The following is a 21,386-nucleotide window of genomic DNA, read 5'->3' on the forward strand; positions in this document are numbered from 1 at the left end:
AGCAACACTCTTCACGCTGTTATAAACTCTCTATTTAGCCACCTTTTTTGTTATATTCAATTGAAAAGTCTGTAAAACTACAAGTCTTTTTTTAAAGAAATGCTTCAGAGCTCTTTCCCCCATTAAGTCTTTACGTATACATTTTGATAGATAAAATATTAACTAAAAGGAGCCCATCTTAAGATTTCATTATAAAAAAATATCAATGGTACCAGCTGAGCACTCATTTCATTGCCATCCCTACAGTAACAAATCAGTACTCACGTAATAGAGGAAAACCAGTTCGGATGAAGAAACAGACATTTGTTATAATAACCCCTAGAAGATTTGAAACTAACAACTATAAGACCAACACATTAGGAAAATAGGTGGGCAAAGTCCATTTTAATCATTCCCATGGCTCAGGTACTTCATTGTTGCCATCCATGGACCAAAAAAAGGAGCTTTCAGATTTTTCCCCATGCTTGCTGCCCTTTGAACTTTGGAAGGTTAAATACTCCTGAGGAAGGGCATCAGTGACTCACAGAAGAACAGCACTCTTTAGGCTTTATGACCTATTACAAGGCTGTAAAGGAGGAATTTTTAGGGCTGGCAAAGAGATCTTTCTTAGAATCTAAAGCATCTCTGAAAATCTCTACTGAGCAACAAAACCTCTTTCACACAGGCTGTGGATTACGTGCAAACAATCAGATTAACTCCTACATGGATAATGCATTGCATGTGGTTTTAGCTGCACATCTCTCATTCGGTCTATTCTGTCAATTCTTTGAAGCAGATACCTGGCCTTCTTGCATATCTGCAAAATACCATGCACACACATGGCACTATATAAATAATAGATCATAAAAATAAAGTCAATGGGAGTTGTGCAGTTAATTCCCTGCGCATCATGTTGAATAGTTACATGAGGCTCTGCAGCTATGATGCCAAGCCCAGCAGAAATTGGGCTTCTTTCAGAAGCATTTTTTTAAAGGTACTTGGGATGAGAGGACCAGATGGTGAAATATCAACACAAAAAGGCCATCAAGACTCTCAACAGCTATTTGGTATTTTGAGGGAAGGATTTGCATTTTGGTTGATACAGCCTCAGCGAGAACATTTCCATACAGCAATTATTTTTAGTCTAGTGGTACAACAGACAGAGCTAAACCAGAACTCTGCCCTACTCTGAAACACATTCCAAGTGACCCTGACATTATATTACATTCATGCTGCTGTAACATTTTCATGGAGCAGTAGCACAGCTGTCTTGTACAGACTTAAGTACCCATGTGAAAAGGAAACCCACATATCCTGTGTTATCAGTGAGTTACTTCATCCTGGCGACATGCTGGAAATGGTCTTTTAATTATTTTTAAAATTTATTAGGACTATTTCCTCTAAAAAGAAAAAAAACCTGAGTCCCAAGGTGCCAAATGCCATTATATTTTGAAAAGGAAAGGAAGATTTTCTTTAGCGGAGCTATAAATGTTCAGCCTTCAACATACTGTATACATCCAGCTCACACAATGAAAGAGCTGTACCAGTAAGCTATACTTGGGAATATTTGGCATTACCTCATTCTATGCTATTTCCTGTCCTGACCTCAACCCCAAAAGCTACCCTAATCCCAGCAATAGATTTAAAAGGAAGATAACTGGTGTTTATATTGTCTTTGTCTGTTGTTATGATAGGACCACAGCACTAGCTCTCTGTGCTAGAATTCCTTCAGCTCCCTCCAAACCTGAATCTGACTCCGGCAGCTACTTTGCATGGGGAGCATCACACCCAATCCAGCCTCCAGGGATCCCGTACATGGGGCACTACTTTAGCACTACTGTTCCCAATCCCCCGAGTCCTCCCAACACCCCTTCTTGCTTGCCTACACACCTCTGCTAAATATAAATATGAAACAAGGCTTTAAAAGACCCTATGTGGGTAGGGAACCTGTATCTTGGAGTTCTTTGCACCCCAGTTCACAGCTGTCTTAGCGACACCACTGCAGAGCTTGCTGCTAACTTCCCCCTCCAGTGAGCCCTATGGGAAAGGGGACTTGCCATGCTAACAGCTACAGCCCTATTACAATACTTCCTCACTAGCAATATGGGGCACTACGAGCCACAACCACTATGGTCACAGTCACTTACATTTGCATTTTTTACATTGCTGCTAACGTGATGTGGAAGAATTTCAGCCAGGTGCTGCAGAACCTTAGGAGACGTCTGCATGGCATCTCCATGGCAACACAGCTACATCATTTATCTAGGGACTAGTCTCCCATGTTTCTCTTTGGAGCTGAAAGGCAGACTGAGAGGGATGCTGATACTTGCAGCAGTGGTGGAAGAACACAGTCAAATTGGGAGATCCCAAATAGCCTAACAAAGGTTAGTTTGTAAGTAAACCTTTCCTTCTTGAGAGAATAAGGGGATGGACCCTGGAAATTTCCCAAAGAATCTGAAAAGACACCCAAAGGATGTCTCCATCACAAAGCATTTGTTAAGAGTCCCTATAGAAACAGGTTTAGTTATAGGCTAGTGATTATTTTTAGGTAGGTTACTTCTGAAGCATTTCTTTTTCTGTTTCAGTGTGCTAACAGTTCATCTTCTGTTTTAGAATATTATTATTTATTTGTATTGCTGCCCAAATGCCCCAGTCAGGATTGGGCCCTAGTATGCTAGGCACTGTACAAACACATAGAAAGACTACCCAAGATTTTACAAGCTAACTTCAGTTTCTATAATCTGTCGTCTTGTATGTACCAAGGCCCTGCTCCTGCAGGATTTGAAGTTTATGGGATTACTCATGTGCTCAAAAGTAAACACGTACAGACATTTTTGCAGGCTTAGACAGTAATTTTTATGTTACAACTAAGAATATATTTGATATGTCTTTTTCCCTCATTATAAGACAGATTTTAATATTTATAAGGTACAGTAATTTAAGAAGGGAGAGAAGAAGGCTTCCATGTCCACCTTCAAAACATGTTGCAACAATATCATCGGGTCTGTCCACAAACAAAAGCTGTACTGTTTCAACTATCCAGGTACTGTAAATGCGATACAGCCCACCTAGTGTGGACACAGCTATAGTGTTATAAAGGTGTATATAGTTATTCCTGTGTGGGAAGGTGAAGAAGCTATATCAGTATAACTGCATCCACACTACTTGCTGTACCAGTATAGCTATTCCAGTTAAAAAAAAAAAATCACACACCTAACCAAAACAGTGATACTGATATACATAAAACTTTGTCTCCAGACCAGGCTTCAGAGGGAATAAGCAGCGACCCCTTAGCCATGAGAATGTATACTGCCAAAATAGGCAATTGTGGTAGCACTGTCATTAGATCTTAATTTTTCGTATAGAAGTCATACATCAATTCTCTGGTGGCAATTGGCTTTTAGGGCTGCAGAAGCAAATGCACTTCCATTTTAAAAATAACACCAAAACAATCTGTGTGTTTCTATCGTTGCACTATTTGCCAAATAAGTTTTCTTTCACTTGTGTAGAAATACAAGTTGTATGTTCTTATATATTACTATACATACACATATACACAATACACACATGTAAACAATAAGCTAACAGCTAAATTCGCACTCAGAAACACATAAGTGGCTCCCAGTGATTGTACTGGGAACCTATGTGTATACAGAGAAGAATTTGGCTCTAAAGAGCCCTCAGGCACATCTTGAAATATATTTGCTCAATCTATCTACAGCTGATATGTTTCAAATAAAGTATGGTTTCAGAGGAACAGCTGTGTTAGTCTGTATTCGCAAAAAGAAAAGGAGTACTTGTGGCACCTTAGAGACTAACCAATTTATTTGAGCATGAGCTCATGCTCAAATAAATTGGTTAGTCTCTAAGGTGCCACAAGTACTCCTTTTCTTTTTGCAAATAAAGTATGTGCTCTTTATATAAATAAAATGCAGCACGTGCTTTGCCCTGATACTTCCATCTGGCTTGCAATTCAACTTGTCTATTAAATTGGTAAATGCATTTTTAAAAAAAAACAAACAAAACCAGACACAATATAAATGTGCCCATGTAATTTTGGGCTTGGAAACCATTTTTAATAATACAGTGACCATCACCATCATAACTGTGAAAAGCAGCTTTAGAAAGAGGTGATCTTTTGGGAATACTGTAATTTATCATATGGTTGTTAGACCTGCACAATGCTTGCACCACTGTAATTCCTCCCTTCGGCAAAGAAAGGAAAGGAGAAGGAAATCCTAAAATCAAAGGGCCCTGGTATCTGGAGTGGATTCCTTTAAAACCCAGGCAAAAAGGATAGAGACAGGCAACACAAAAGCAACACCTTCTATCTAATGAATGAACAGTATCTTTGTGATCACTGAGAGGGAACCATTGAGTGTAGGCACTCCTCATCAGTCAGCGTCCTAATTTACATGACCCATGTCTTCTGTCTCCAGACAGAACAGTACTAGCAGATTGCAGAACACAATAAAACCAGAGTGGCTTTTACCAATAGTGTTTTTTTACACTCCTAGGTCCCAACACAAGGATGAAACACAGTTCTTGAGGGCAGAGAACATTTGTACAGTGCCTAGTACAATGACGTGATTAGGAATTCTAGGCACTAAAGTAATACAAACAATAAATAATCATCAAAGCCACTGGTATGCAATGATAGGCCCAGACAGGCATTTCTTACACAGAGCTCTCACTGAAGTTTGGATAGTAAGACTGGGCATATAACAGGCCAGCAGTGTTCCTGTGAAACCAGGACTGACCTGAGGGGCGGGCGATTCGGGCAGCCAACATCCAGGAGTGCCAAATCCCCATTTGTTGTCTTGTTCCTTTTGCTTGCATTTGTTTTGTGGGGAGGTGGGTGTGCAGAATGAAGTGATGAACACCACAGTTTTCTACCCCGGGCCACAAAACACCTTGGGCCAGCCCTGCCTGAAACATTTCTCCTCAATGTTAATAAACATTGATGCAAAACCAAATATGTTCTGGGCTTGGGCTGACATTTTTTGGCTTTTGCTTGACTAAAACGGCAAGTTTTCTAGTTTTTTTTAATCAAGTCTAGAAAAAATTGAAAAAAAAAAAATCTTCACCAAAATTTTTCATTGGGAAAAATACCCATTTTTCAAACAGCTCTGCTCACAGCCTGTCAATGAACCTGGGCTGAACATTGTCTAATTTTTGAGTTACATTGCTCAAATGCAGTGAAGGCTGTGACCGTGGGCAAGTTACTTAAGTTCTTGGTTCTTTGGTTTCCTATTTGTACAATGGGGATGATAATACTCCTTCTACCTCCCAGAGAGCTCTATTCTTCCTCAGAAAGATACATGCAGCACCGATTGCCTTCAATCATGCAACACCAGTTGCCTTCAATGGGAGCTACTTGTATCTTGGAGTTGGAGACTAGCCCTCATAAATATTGTGAGGCTTAATTTATAAATTCTTGTGAAGTGCTTAGAGAGAATCAGCTAGAAGATGTTGTAGAGGAGCTACGGTGGTTTTTTTATATCCCTAAGAAAATTTCACACAGCCCCATGCAGCCTGTATTACAGCAGAATATATCTGAGGAGAAACACAATAGCTTTAGTGATTAGCAGTTATTATGAACTCATCAGTGTTGGGAGTGTTCTCAAAGTCAAATTGTGGGGTTCAGAATACCTAGATGGACAAATGGAATTTGCTGTCTAGAATATTCGCATCTCTAACTTCTATTCTTCACTGTCACTGAGATTCACATTTAGGCTTACTTGTTGGGGTATTATTCTGACCTTTCTGTCCATTTGTTCTGTGCAAGCAGATCAGTCACTTTTTTAATGAAGATGCCCAAATGAGTCATTTGGTAACTTTCTCTCTTGTAAGCAACTTTCCCTATTTCTCTGGGCTTGGAATTATTTCTGTTTTCCCCCCAGGGCCAGAAACCCATCAACTGTATTCACAATCAGTGGGAAATTCTTAAATTCAGTCCGGTATCAAAGTATCATTATAAAAGGCTCTACCTCATAGGCATCTTGGTTCACCTTGTATTTTTCTATCTGGTATAGCTGGTTCCTATAGCAAACGTTGTCATGGACATCTGACTTCTGTTGAAGAGGGGAAAAAATAATGTGAGATAATTTGAATCAATAAAACTGATAAACTACAACCTGCTGGGCCAAATTCACTGTGGCTTTCAACAGAGTTGCACTGGCTTATGGCAATGATGGATTTGACCCATTATATTTAAATATCATTCTTGCTCATCTGCAAATGGCCAGCGAGACATCATTATTAAAACATCTGAATGGTCTTTCTAATATAACTATGCTCTGAGGAGGAGTGAAGAATCCATGGCCATTCATCAGACAAGGAATCCCTCTGAGATAAAACAGAAACTAATAAGTTGAAAGGAAAAACCCATAAAACCCTGCCCCCTTATAAGCAGCCTTGTAGATGCTTACAGCTTCCTCACTATTTACATCTCAGACCCAGCTTGTGTCTCGCTATGCACAGATGCCACGGGAGGACAGAGTACGAGGTGCCTCAGCCCCTTGCATGCCCCATACACTTGTACAGGGGCCACCCATTATGTCGCTAGAGAGCACGAAACTACCCGTACTGGCAGTGCTAGGCTCCCTTAAGCAGGCAGGGAGGGGTAAGCTGAGGTGAGGTGGGGGCAGGATGATGGCCCCCCTCCCTCCTTAGCCAGCATAAAAGAGTGCACAGACTGTACTCGTTCAAAGAAAAGTGTTAGGATGGCTACTCCAGTGCATGCTTCCCCACTGTTATGGGCTCAAATCACAACTATGTGGACTACAGAATTTTGCATTGTTTTGATGTGAAAATAGGAGAAATTTGCTGGTTTCAATGGCCCTTTGCTTTGAATCCAAACCTCAAAGTCAAACATGGGAAGGGGGGCAATGCAATGGAGAGGTAGAAGTGACCCTAAAGAGAAACTGCAGAACTGGAATTAATTTACAAACTGGACACCATCAAATTAGGCCTGAATAAAGACTGGGAGTGGATGGGTCACTACAAAAACTAATTTTTCCCCCTGCTGATACCCACACCTTCTGGTCAACTGTTTGAAATGGGCCACCTTGATTACATTGAACTCATTAGCACTACAAAAGTGATTTTTCCTCCCTTCTTGTCAACTGTTGAGAATAGCCCACTTCCACTTTAATTGAATTGGCTCGTTAGCACTGACCCCCCCACTTGCTAAGGCAACTCCCATCTTTTCATATGCTGTGTATTTATACCTCTGTACTGTATTTTCCACTCCATGCATCTGATGAAGTGGGTTTTAGCCCACGAAAGCTTCTGCCCAAATAAATTTGTTAGTCTCTAAGCCAAAAGGACTCCTCGTTGTTTTTGCTGATACAGACTAACATGGCTACCACTCTGAAACCTAAGAAGACTGACACCAAAGAACAAAGAAAAGTGTTTGCAAGAACCCTTACAAAGTGAAACTGCCAAATTTCACACAACCCTAGTCATAATCTATGTGAGGGAGAGCCTGGGCTGCAACTGCACTGTCAGTCTCTTAAGTCACTTATTGCTCTTCTCATCCCCAGAGTAGACATCTGTTGATGCCAATGGGAGGTTTGTGCAGAAACTGAATGCAGAATATGCAATAACAATCTTCACTGCAAGAAGCCTGCAATGCAAATTGGACAGCAGGATTTTTGACCCAAGGTCATATGCAAGAGCTATTTGGTATTAATGCTTTGTGCCATGGGCCAAGAGGGTCAAAAACTAATCAACAAACTCTACATACATATTATTTTTAAGTACCACTTTTATCTTAAAGTTTTCACTTCACAACAAACACACACATTTTAATGGCTATTCAACTGTCCCACCTCTCCTGCCAAGAATCACATTACATTAACGAATGTTTCTTAATAACAGAATAATTGTATCTAAAGAGCATAAACCCGACAACTCTAGGACAAAAATAAAGCCTTACATGGCAAGGATTTTGTTTCTGTAAGCCAAAAGCCTTCCCAGGAGCCTCTTTGTCCAATGCCTACATTTGAAAACCATGTACATACAACCTACAAGCAATTACTTCCCATGCATGGGAATTCTGATCTGAATTAATGTTATCTATTTACCAGCATTATCTCCCTTTCACAACTAATGTTATATGAACAGTGAATCTCAAGGGGCTACACTTCACTAAGTTAAAGACTCTGAATCAAATGTCAGTGCGTGGGAAAATTTTTGTATATTACAGCACTCTTTTTATATTTATTATATAATTATTAATATTATTATTAATTATTATTATTATTATTGTTGTTGTTGTCATCATCTTCAAGAATCAATATCAAGCAATACTTACTCTCAGGCCTGTCAAATAGCGCTCTAGTTTCTTATTAAGTAGAAAGTAGATGGCAAGAGTGTTGCTTGCCCTATTAGAGAGGACAGTGTTGATCACATCGCTGTTCTTGTAACCCAGCTTTTCAGTCATATGGAGCAGCACACTTTGGCTGAGGTCTTCTAGGTGAATTCTACACAAAGAGAGACCGAACAAATTATTCTTACAACCCTCCAGATGAGACATTAGAATGCTTGTTAGCAATGAGGACACCTGCAGAGTATGCACTAGAGATCTGAAGGCCATTATATAGCTAAGTAATGTAAACATGACTAGCCTTACGTTCTTGTGAAGGTAGCTCTAGTTCAAAAAGCAGCCAAAAATTATTTTAGCGATAAAGAATACCTTCTGATACTTTAACTCAGCATACACTCTGTACTCAAGGATTTTGGATACAGTTTTCTATGTGGCTTTCAGCCCTACCACCCTACACTGTGTTCCATTCAGATCTGACAAACTAAAAAAGGTCAAGGCTAGTTATTACTTGGATGGTAGATTGCCAAGGAACAGCTACAGTATGCGCTGCGGGAAGTGACACTGATCATTAAATAGATGGCATTCTTCCCTCTGAGTCAATCGTGAACCAATGGCCCAGCATGGTGTTAAGAGGCACTGTAGTGCTGCAGATGCCACAGTCTGATTAACACATAAAACCCAAGGTCTTGACCACTGTAGTCATTAAACATCCCATGGCTCCTTTTGGAGGAGAAGAGCTAAAATCCCGCTCAGCTAGCTACGTTCTGCTTACCTATATGTTTCTGTTCTTTCCATTAGATACGGTACTTCTTCATCTGCAATCGTTAACTGTTGCTTGGGTGTTTCTCCTTGCATTAAGTAGCTAGCTAGAGTGTTTCATCCCACAGATCGGTATATTTCAACAGTAGGTGAAGAGAGCTATATGTAACATTTCTATAGCAGTTTGTTAAATCTGTAGAAGTGCTTTGAGGTAGAAGGCACTATATAAAGCTAAGTTATACATAAAATATGTGTGTGTTTGCGCACGCTCTCAATAATGGGCTTATCTGAGTTGAGGAATGGAGGGCAATAGCCTTGTGCAGTTATAACAGTGCCTTTAACAGTACATTGGAAGGTCAAATTTCCCAAAGAGCTCATTTAGGCTTCTAAATGAATTGGCCCGACTTCCAGGTGTGCCCAGCACCCAGTAGCTCCCATTATTTTCAAAAATCATTGTTTTTAAAAAAAGCTATTCCTTGTTCCAATAGCTATTTTAGCCACTTATTTAGGTGCCTTACTAAGGACTGCTGGGTGCTGAGCTTTTTAAAAAAATCTGACCTCTACTTTTAATAGGTTCATCATTTCCCATCTCACCCCCTGCACTGGTATTTTTAATGTCTGTTACATTCAGCCGTTACTGCACGTGAGATGGGGTTGGCCATAGCAGGACTCTAAATAATATTCAAAATCAAGTCTGGTAAATCTTGACTAGCAAATGTTTACTTTTGTTCAACGTGCTTATTAAAATTAATTTTGTACTTAGGGACTGCTTTTAGGGTTTTTTTTAAAGAAATTACTAGGCAAACTGTATCTGCTGCTGTATGGTAAGTAAGTCTATCTTCGGATAGCAAAAAGAACCCAGGCAATTGTTGCTGGAAGTAGTCTGTAAAATGTAAAGTATTTTTTGTCTTCAGAGTATTTCTTTAATAAACGCAAGCTTATAAAAAGCCAGGCAGAATTATTTTATGAGAAATCTCCTGCATCTCAGTTTTATACCCTCCCCCTTCCACTCCTTCTACCAACTCCCTATCTAAGGAGCATTTAGTGATGCCCATAAAAGGGCAGAAGGGGTACCCGTGAGTACAATACATTGCTTTTTGTTAGTTCAATAAAAATAGTGGTTGGGATGAGAGTGGAGATTTCTTGGTGATTAGGCGGTGGATAAGAACTACGGTATATTTCCTGCTCACACACTCTGGCTTACATCCAGAGGAATTCTTTCAAAGTTGAATTTAATTGTGTTACTCCAAATTTACACCAATTTAAATGAAAGCAAAATACGGCCCTAAATATTTACAATCAAGAGGATTTTTCTTATCACACTATTGTATAGCAACTTGTAGGTAGGTGAAGTTTGGGACCTAAGCTAGTTAAAAACAAAAAAGCACTATAGCCCAAAGATAGAAAGGCAATAATCTACATGACTTTAATCCTATGGAACTCCACTGACTTCAGCACAAAATGTGGGTCAAAATACACAGGGGTCTAATTTTCTGATTTTCCAGAGACGCGAGTGATGAGAAAAAATGATTCTGTACATACAGTAGAACCTCAGAGTTATAAACACCTCAGGAATGGAGGTTGTTTGTAACTCTGAAATGTTTCTAACGCTGAACAAAACATTATGGTTGTTCTTTCAAAAGTTTTCAACTGAGCATTGACTTAATACAGCTTTGAAACTTTCCTATGCAGAATTAAAATGCTGCTTTCCCTTTTTTTTTTAAAGCAGTTTACGTTTAACTCAGTACTGTTCTGTATTTGCTTTTTTTTTTTTTTTTTTTTTTGGTCTCTGCTGCTGCCTGATTGCACACTTCAGGTTCCAAATGAGGTGTGTGGTTGACTGGTTAGTTTGTAACTTTGAGATTTTACTGTAATATTTATTGTAAGAGTGATTTTTCTAAAAAAGGGATATCCCTTTAAACTAGACTATGTACAATACTTCCCTTCCCAGCTAGTTCCATTGCCTTCAAGACAGAATGATTAGTGGGCACTTGAGAAATAAAGGACATTGCACTGCTCTTTTCTTTAACATTTTAGACTCTAGCTTCCTTTACAAGTCACCTAAATAATTATACATACAATCAGTTACACCTGTGAGCAAACTCAGAAAGAACACTTCCAATACAATGTGACAAAGTGCAACTCAAGTGCATGCCAGGGATTTAAAAATATATATCAATATAAAAGTGCATCTTGCACGTGCAAATGGAAAAGAGTTTGAAATCAAACGTATTTCAAGCCGCCCTTGTGTTGTGTTTAGTGGAGATAAGACTAGGAGTGAGAGTATTAAGTTACCCACACAGCTCTCAGTTACAGTTACATTTGCTTAACAGATGCCATGTTTAGTAGATTGATTAGACTCATTATGACAGTGATTTAATTAGCATAATGACTCATTCAGTTTACACTTATTTTCCCTTTTTTAACACAAAATGTTCATATGTACCATACTTTAGTACAGTCCAATGCACCAAGATTCCTCAAATCTGCTGTGTGTGTTTTGTGTTAGCTCAATTAGATTTGGTATCGGGACAAAAATGTTGAGACAATGACTCATCTCATTCTCTACCACATCCCTTGTAAACCAACCACTTCTTTATTCCTTCTTTATAGTCCATCCATTAATGTAGCCAATCACGTTTCCCTGCACCACAACTCTGTGTTCCCCTGTATGCCAGCCTAACGATTCATTGTTTCACCAGCCTAATGATTCATTGTTTCACCAAATCTCTCTTATGAACTTCCATTCCAGAATAAAAGCCCTCAGTCTCACTCAAGTTTGATCCTCCCATTTTCTGAGAACTAGAAGCTGCTATTCTCTATGTGACTCTAGGCTTGCAATCCCTGGGCATAAATAAACCCACAGCTGGTGCTGAATTGCGTTTTACACAAAAGCTATTGCATTTTGACTAGTGGCTACATCCACAAAGGGGATTTAGACTCGTGATTGCAACACCTAATGTTTAGATGCCCTGCCACATAAAAGAATCCGTAGGTCTGAGGTAAGTACCCAGGCCTCCTGTGCAATGCATGCGAAGAGTTAGGCATCTAAGAATGGTATTCACAAAAGTCACCACGCTGAGCTGCTTAAGCAAGCCAGTAGGAAATGCTGAGAAGAAGGGTGTGGCCAAGCCGCTCAAAATCAGATAGGTGCCTAACTGTAGGCTGGTGGGATCTGCCTGTCTCCACTCAGGATTCTCCCCACGATCCGTCTCCTGGAATTAGGCACCTAAACCAAAATCAGATCTGCTCTTTTCCACAAAAATAAGGAGGAGCCCCCTATAGCCTTCACCCAGAATGTCAGAGAGCCAGATTCAAATCTTCCCCTCTGCCTGATCTGGAATGAAGGCCTGGGCTACACTTGGGCGGGGGGGGAAGAATCGATCTAAGTTACACAACTCCAGTTATGTGAATAACATAGCTGAAGTCGACATACTTAGATCTACTCACCACGGTGTCTTCACTGCGCTGAGTTGACAGCTCATGCTCCCCCGTTGACTCCGCCTGCGACTCTCGCTCAGGTGGAGTACTGGAGTCGACGGGAGAGCACTCGGCGGTTGATTTATAGCATCTAGACTAGACACGATAAATCAACCCCCACTGGATCGATTGCTGCCCGTTGATCCTGCAGGTATTGTAGACAAGCCCAAAGACTTGAACCAGATTCTCACTGTTCTGGGAGGCGGGGGGAAGGGGCACAGCTAACCACTTAGCTACAGAGTCATTCTCAGTCTGTGCCTGGCCCAATGAATGTTTAAGTATATTGTACAAAAACTGAACAGCTTAAGCAAGAGAGAGCCCCACCAGGGAGTGGGGAGACCTGGGTTCAAATGCCCATTCCATATCAGGCAGAGCAGGGATGTGACTCTAGACCTCCCACACCCTAGGTGAACATATAAACCACTGAGCTATAAGGCACAAGGCAAAGGGGAGGGGAGGCGGGACACACACCACCCACTCCTCCTCTGATCGAATGCTTTGTGTGGGGCTCAATCCGACAGACAGCCTTTGGAAACACCTACTGCATCAGGCAGTATGGATTAGGTGATAGCTAGACACCAAGCAACTCAGCAGTGTCAGGACATAGCTGGCACTGCACATGTCCACTGGCCGAAACTTAGGTGCCATAGGAATTTAGGTGCCAACAGTGTAAGCAGCAGGGGGTTGAGGATGTAAATTTTGGACTTAGGTGCGTCAAGTGACATTTAAGCTCCTAAATCCCTTGGTGGATCAAGCCCTAAGTGTATCAAAAATAGCACTCTTTTTTTCCTGGCTGCATATGCATTTTGCCATGAGATCTGTCATCCACCTGACCCTGGTCATATGTCTCTGTGTCTGTTGAGGTGTTCAAGATTAATACTCATCTAAGCAAGTTCATCTAACTCTGATCCTTGCCATAACGGTTACCATAATAATGTTGTATTTATCACACAGAATCTGAGCTGGAGTTTTAGAAAGGCAGTAACTTCCAGTGACATAGTAATATCACTCCAACAGCAAACAAAGGGGTGCCAAGACTGATGTACAGTGGGCTTCCCCCATCAATTCTGAGAAGATCGAGGAGTCAACTAAGTATGTGGTCTTGATCCTGGGTCACCATGCAGCAGTATGGCATCTCTCTGCTAGTTTAAGGAAGTAATTTTGACTTTTGCACTAAGAACTCCCTCAAAACTGATACCATCTCCCATTTATTTCAGGCCCAGTCCTGAGCAATCCGTACTCATGTATGTAATCCCAGTGAGTTCAATGGGACTTTGTTATGTGAGTAAGGGTATACAGGATCAAGCCTCTAATGGTTTAATGTGTTCTCACATTTGCGAAGTATTGTATTCATTACAATACCTGTTTGGATACGTGACATTATGCGGTGCTTTCCCAGGGTAATTCTCATTAAGCCAACGATTTGCTAAAGCTTGCTGGATGTTTGGTCTCTTTGCAGGATCTGGCTCTAGCAGAGATTGTAGAAAGTTTATGGCCGCTGTGAAGATATTAAGAAAAGATGACAGCTATGTCATATGCTTTACAACTTAACTTAGCAACTGAGTTACTATGGTAAGTAACCTTACCAAAAATATACTATCAAGCAACGGTTTCCTTTATGATATGCTCTAATGTCCCTGAGAAAATTATCTGCTAAGGAGTTAATCCATATGTAAAATAAATAATGTTTTATAGAATCATAAATGAGAAGAGGGAAAATTATCTGTGTGTGCTCTGAAGGTAACCTTCATGCTTCCAGGAAAAAAACCCAGCACGGTGAGAGGCATTTGTTCCAAATTATCCCCAGACCCTGACTCTGGTCAGATAATACTATTCTAGACAGGAGGATCATAACATGCACCAGATCTGATTTTACATTTTAAAAAAAGGAAAAAATCTTTGATACAAATCTAATCTAGAGACTACCCTGTGCAACATATTTCAATAGCAAATTGTGTGGGACAAACAGTAAGAGAAGTCATCTGGAATTTTACCTGTCTAGAGGTTTGGCCCAATATTAAACATGAGAGATGAGAGAATGTAGCCCCAGATCAGTAAAACACTTTAGCACATACTTCAGTCCTATTTACTTCAATGGGACCTAAACACATTCTTAAGTACTTTCCTGAATCAGGCCCTTAGCATTACAATCATTTCTTCATTATTTAAATGTTCCCTCGGCAACAACATAAGGGTTTCTTCCTTATACATCCCTTCAAAAAATCAGCAGAAGTATAAAGTTAGAGGCCCAAGGTGCAATCTAAAAAAGGAACTGCATGCCTCTGGAGCAGGGCTGAGCAGCCTCAACTCCCATTAACTTCCAGTCAGCACCAGTGCTCAGTATCACACAGCATCAGGCCCAGGGGACCAAATTAGTTTCTCAGTTAAAATGGTGCATCCATACTGAAATCAATGATAGGACACGCTGACCCAATTAAAATAGAGCAGTAAACTTAGTGGGCTCATTTCTGTTTTCAGATATGAACCCCTGTATTTCCATTGACTGCAACAGAGTTGCAAGGGAGTATCTAAGGGCGGAAGTGGGCCTATGTGACTCCATTCCTTTCAAAGTTTTCCATAAAAGAATCTCAAAGTGTTTTACAAACATTCGTTGACATCATGCCTTTAAAGTTGTTAGTTACAAGGAGAGAGAAAATGACTGGCCCAAGGCCACACAGGAAGCTGGAAACTTATCTCCATTTTGACTAGTCCTATATTTTAATCTCCAAACCATCATGACTAAAACCTGCCTTCTGCTGGTGCAATCTTAAGGAATTTAATATGCTCTCTAAAATTCTTCATGGAACAGACACAGAAACCTAATGTTGGAGGAGTTTGGGGTTTTTTAAGATTTTGTACACGAGATCACCCAAATGCTTGCAGTCAGCCTCACATACGCAGAAATTGGACACATCATACACACCACAGAAGCCACCAAATATAATAATGTGGCTAGCACACATGGGCTACGTACTAAGGTAAAAATAGTCAGCCGAGCTGCAAAAGAATTCTGGATGAATTCCATAGCAAACACCAAAAACATGTACTCTCTTCTAGTTTATAGACCATTAATGTTGGGTCAGTGGATACCACCCAATTGTTTTATGCCATTTTTGTCTTTTACAACTGAATCCATCTTTGCACTAGAGTAGCAATGGCATATCCTCTTCACCATCGTCTCAAATGCTTTACATGGACTGCCATTTACACAGTAATCAATGGGCATCTCAGGGGCCAGAAACACAAATGACAGGCTTCGTTATTTTTGTACCCTCCCTTGTGTTTGGAGAGCAGCATGTTTGCTCTCTAGGCTGGGATGTAACCATTTGAAAAGGGCAAAAATGTTAACTAAAGATAAAGTGTACTTGCCTTTAAAAGGCTCTTGTCTGCAGTCATGTTGTTATCCAGTCCCCTCCCTTATGTACATCACTGGTCCTTTTTGAGCATGCTCAGCTCAGGAAGTCACCATGAAGCCTGGTCTATGTGGGGTCAAGAAGAGGAAGTGTGTGCCTATGTTCTAAAGCAGATCAGTGGACAATGGATGACTAAAGTGTGAATTTTCTGTCATATTTTTATGCATGGCAGTGACTTTCTTGACTTAGTATTGCTACCCAGGGGGTGCAGGAAGTTAAGATGCTCCTGGGCCATTGCAGGAGACATGAGGCATTTGGGATGATAGGAATGGCTCATTCAGCGCTGACTAGAACCAACCCATATCAAGGAAGGATCCAGAAAGACAACAGGAACCCCAGCTACTGAACAACTGACACTTAACAGTGAGAAACTTCAGCAGATGGAACATGTGAACTCAGCAGCGCTCCCCAGGAGGAGGACAATGGACCAAAAGGTGTCAGATGTCTGCGTTAAGAGCTGAGCTCACAGAGACAAAGGAAGCTCTCGCCTGGGACTGAGAATGGACAAAGACAGAGAAAAGAAACCCTGATGGTTCCTATAGCAGGATGGCTCAAGGGAGCCTGGGTGTGGGCTACTGTCTTAACCTTTGCTTCTCTATGCCAGCTAAGGACTTCCCAGTGCTGCATTCCAGTTGACTGATAAATCCTAGTCTGTTTTGAAAAGATTGCCTGGTGTCACCGCAAATACTTGCAGAGGTGCACTGATCCCTGAAGAGGGTGCAACCCTCTCTGAATAGGAATCTTTCCCAGTTGGACTTGCTGGACAGAGCTCACAGTGAGAAGCAGGAGTGCTGGAGCCCAAGGGTTGAGTCTCAGGCCTGGTCTACACTGCGGAGGGATCGATCTAAGTTACATAACTTCAGCTATGTAAATAACGTAGCTGAAGTCGATGTACTTAGATCTACTCACCGCGGTGTCTTCACTGCGGTGAGTCGACAGCTGACGCTCCCCCATCGACTCCGCCTCCGCTTCTCGCTCCGGTGGAGTACCGGAGTCGATGGGAGAGCACTCGGCAGTCCATTTATCGCGTCTAGACTATACACAGTAAATCGACCCCTACTGGATCGATTGCTTTCCCTCAATCCTGCGGGTAATGTAGACAAGCCCTTAGAGGCATTGAGGCCATGTGGTCTAGCACGTTGAATGGGGGACTGTTTAAAAGCTGGGCCACAGCACAAATCCTGTAGATTTGTGACACAAGGAAGGGAGAGATTTGTATTATATAAGTCAGGAGGAGGTTCTGTAGGTGCTGAGCCCTACCAACTTGAGGAGCCTCTGTGTTCAACATCCTACAGAAACCAAATATCTCCTGGACAGGGCCCTGAGAGACTATCCAATTTAGACAGGCCTACTGTCAAGAAGTTTACATTTGGCAGACGGAGAGAATTACGATTATGCAGTTACCAGGTCACCTAAGCATGAATCAAATTTTTGTAGAGTTATTTCTATCTTCATAAATCATTAATTACCATGGGCTATTTTAGCTTAAATCTCTCCTGACTTTTCCGTATTTTCATACAGCAATAATATTGCAGTAACAGCAGGGAAAGATTGGAAATCTGTCCATAAATCTTTTGGAATTTGATGTTATGGCTATTCCATGAGCGTGCTGCAAGCCCCATGTCACGTTTCTTAGATAAAGAATTCTCTATTGTCAAGAACAACAAATCCATTGTTCTTCTGTTTTGGCTTATGACTTTCCATTTTTCCCATTTTCCCAATTATAAAATGCACCTCCCAACAGATTCTGAACACAGTTACAACAACAGTGCACAATGCTTATTGAAAGTGTTATGTAAATAAACTCAGTCTCCAAATGAGTTCAATTCCCTATAAAAGCTCCCTTTTCCTCCAGCAAATGACTGACTAAGTGGATGAGACTTCTGCCATACTATAAAGATCAAAAGATTCAGGCTGAATGAAATGAATTCCAGAGCCAAGAACCCTCCACTGAGATTGCTCTGCATCTAGTATCTAGAAAAAGTACCTCAGCTGATCTTAAGTGTTGTGATGGCACAGATGGAGAGAGGCAGTTTCTCAGTTAGCCAGGATCCAAACCCTACAGGCATAAGTAGGGCCCTACCAAATTCACAGCCATGTAAAATGAATCATGGACCGTGAAATCTGGTCTCTTTGCATAAATCTGTTTTTTTGTGTGTACTTTTACCCTATACTATACAGATTTCATGGGGGAGCCCAGCGTTTCTCAAACTGGGGGTCCTGACCCAAAAGGGAGTTGCAGGAGGGTCACACGGTTATTTTAGGGGGATTGCAGTATTGCCACCGTTACTTCTGCACTGCTGCCTTCAGAGCTGGGTGGCCAGAGAGCGGCGGCTGCTGACTGAGGGCCCAGCTCTGCAGGCAGCAGCACAGAAGCAAAGGTGGCAGTACCCTACCAGGCCATTCTTACTTCTGTGCAGCTGCTGTGGCAGCGGCTCTGCCTTCAGAGCTGGGCTCCCAGCCAGCAGCCGCCGCTCTCCAGCTGCCCAGCTCTGAAGGCAGCGCCGCCACCAGCAGAAGTAAGGGTAGCAGTAATGCAACCCCTCCACATAACCTTGTGACACCCCCCCCCCACACCCACACACACTAACTCCTTTTTGGGTGGAGACCTCTACAATTACAACACCATGAAATTTGAGATTTAAATAGCTGAAATCATGAAATTTACTATTTTTAAAATCCTATGACCGTGAAATTGTCTAAAATGGAAAGTGAATTTGGTAGGGCCCTAGGCATAAGATCTAACACCATGAATTGTACGGAAAAGCAAACATGAAGCCAACAGATCAATCTTTGGAGGTAGAGCATGTTACATATGAAGTCAGATGCAAATAAAACTGTTATATCATTCCCTTGGTCCATGCTGAACAAAGTCGCTGAGCTAACAAAGATATAACTGAATTACCCAGCCAACAGTTGTCTATATACACAAAGCTGGGGCTTCATCTATGAAATCAAGGATGGTGCTAATCTGGTTAGCCAATCACCTTACACTTGGCAGAATTTTCTTTCTGTGGTATAATTTTGGGATAATGTTTGTTCTCTTTACAGTTTCAAGACCAACATCACTGGAAATTTAGTTTCTCTTTAAATTTCATTCTGAGACCAAGCTCAGTTTTAAAAAGTTGTAAAATGAGTTTTATTAATAGGAATACAAACATTCTTCTGTTTTGACACTGAGAAGCCACATTCCTTGCAGTGGTCAGAAACAATTTGGTTTCTATTGTTTTTAGAGAATGCCGAATGTGAATGTCTGCCTGGTGAAATTATGCATAGAGTTGCTGTCTGTACTACTGACCACATGAAACAAGCTAAGGCAATTTCATACCACTGAGCCATAAGTTAGACCCAATTTTTAAAACCCCTTATAACTGTATTAGCAATAGAGGTAATTATATGATGCAACTCATTTATGGAATTTTAATTATCAGTTGCTCAGCCGTCATAAATGCTAACACCTCATTTTCTGCTTCACAGGGTTTGCTTAATGGTGCATACGCTTACACACCCTGGAGATACTGTCTGATAGGCTTTACAAACAATCGTTGGGATGCAGTGATTAAAAGGTAAAATATCAGTGAATTTATGGACTATCAGCTGTGAAAAACTTAGAATTCTGTAACATAAATAAGTTGTAATAAGCAGAGAGAGGGAAAATAAAAGAAAATGCGATTAAACTTGAATGCTCTGCAGCCGTGGTTCCCAAACTTTTTAGTACTGCAGTTTACTTACAGATATTTTAAAACTTGGTGGCTTCCCACAACCAAATACCTTTGTTTTTTAACCAACTCAGGACACTAGATTCAAGAGAGACACTACAGTCTGGACAGTTTGGGGACTTTATTCAACCACATACAGTTTGTTTAATGATATAATCGAATCTAATCCAGGTTTTTAAAACTATAATTAAAAATATGGATTTTGGGGTGTGTTTGGACATAGTCCAAGATTTTAGTGAGAAGATTGGGTCTGTTTCAAACTGCACAGTTGCATGATGTTTGGTTGACTCTCTGATGGCACCGGACATAACTCATTTTCCAATTTAAATTATTTCTGTGTTTAATTTTCACAGAAATCATTGCTGAAAGCCCAGACTCACCGAGTATGTTTACACTGCATTTAAACACCTACGGCTGGCCTGTGTCAGCTGAGTTGGGCTTGCTCAGCTCAAGTTGCGGGACTGTAAAATTGAGGTGAGACGTTCAAGCTCTGGGACCCTCCCCCTTGTGGGGTCCCAGAACTTGGACTCCAGACTGAGCCCAAATGTCTACACCACAATTTTAAAGCCCTGTAGCCCGAGCCCTGTGAGCCTGAGTCAGCTGACATGAGACAGCCATGGGTGTTTAATTGCAGTGTAGACGCACCCACAGAGATTAAAGGAAGCAGCACTTTTATAGCTTCTACTGAGTTTTTCATGCTCTCCTTTAACAGAATTCTTTGCTTTGTTAGATTTGAAAACTTGGTCTTCAGTGTGTGATCAGTTGTCCATTCCAAGAGATTTTCTTGAGCTCAGAAGCTTGAGGTTGGAATGGAGTCAAGTATCTGGAGATTCATGTTCAACTCCAGAAAAATATTAATCCAAAAGGGAATACAATCCAGACACGAGTTAATATCTGGTCTAAGAGGTTTTCATCACTTTCACTCTGTTCTTTTTAAAAGTCTGATAACACTGGAAACATCTTGGTAACTCTCTTTTAAATGTGGCATCTTCAAAGACAAAGCTTCAAGAATCCCCTGATTTTCTCTAGTATATTTTCTCAAATATATCTAGTATACTTGTATTCCTTCCTTGAAGTATTAGATTCAATATATTCAATATGCCAGATATGTCCACCAGGTAAACTAACATAGTCATGTCCATATTTATACATGTAATCTGCAAGGTCTGTTTTCCGAAGGAGGAAAATTCTGATTTTGTCACACAATTCAAGGATACATTGTAACATTTTCCCATGTGACAACCACCTAACTTCAGTGTAAAACGGAAGCTAAGTGTGGGCAGAGCTCTTTGCTTCACACAGAATGTTGAAACAATGTGTTCACTGCCCAGGATTTTATAAGTAGGGCCCTCCCAAATTCATGGTCCATTTTTGGTCAATTTCATGGCCATAGGATTTTAAAAAATCATAAATTTCATGATTTCAGCTATTTAAATCTCAAATTTCATGGTGTTGTAATTGTAGGGGTCCTGACCCAAAAAGGAGTTGTGGAGGGGGTGGTCATAAGGTTATTGTACGGGGGGGTTGCGGAACTGCTACCCTTACTTCTGCGCTGCTGCTGGCGGCAACGCTGCCTTCAGAGCTGAGCATCTGGAGAGCGGTGGCTGCTGGCCGGGAGCCCAGCTCTGAAGGCAGAGCCACCGCCAGCAGGGTAGAAGTAAGGGTGGCCTGGTATGGTAGTGCCACCCTCACTTCTGTGCTGCT

General features: G+C 41.0%; 1 protein-coding gene and 1 long non-coding RNA gene across 2 annotated transcripts in view; one reads left to right on the plus strand and one right to left on the minus strand.

Annotated features, from left to right (window-relative positions):
* The window catches only part of LOC140918311 (uncharacterized), a 45,743-nt gene that overhangs the window by 17,385 nt on the left and 6,972 nt on the right, over positions 1 to 21,386 (plus strand). Inside the window, exons 2-3 of the long non-coding RNA XR_012161141.1 lie at positions 14,010 to 14,122; positions 19,441 to 19,529. This is a non-coding gene — a long non-coding RNA (uncharacterized lncRNA). The remainder of the gene's footprint in view (positions 1 to 14,009; positions 14,123 to 19,440; positions 19,530 to 21,386) is intronic.
* HUNK (hormonally up-regulated Neu-associated kinase) overlaps positions 1 to 21,386 on the minus strand; it is an 86,943-nt gene that overhangs the window by 7,544 nt on the left and 58,013 nt on the right. The window contains exons 6-8 of the mRNA XM_073362364.1: positions 13,913 to 14,048; positions 8,300 to 8,468; positions 5,970 to 6,053 (exon numbers count right to left, since the gene is read on the minus strand). Coding sequence (XP_073218465.1) covers positions 5,970 to 6,053; positions 8,300 to 8,468; positions 13,913 to 14,048 — 389 coding nt within the window. The remainder of the gene's footprint in view (positions 1 to 5,969; positions 6,054 to 8,299; positions 8,469 to 13,912; positions 14,049 to 21,386) is intronic.

Source organism: Lepidochelys kempii, chromosome 1, assembly GCF_965140265.1.
Source record: "Lepidochelys kempii isolate rLepKem1 chromosome 1, rLepKem1.hap2, whole genome shotgun sequence".
NCBI classification, from domain to species: Eukaryota; Metazoa; Chordata; order Testudines; family Cheloniidae; genus Lepidochelys; species Lepidochelys kempii.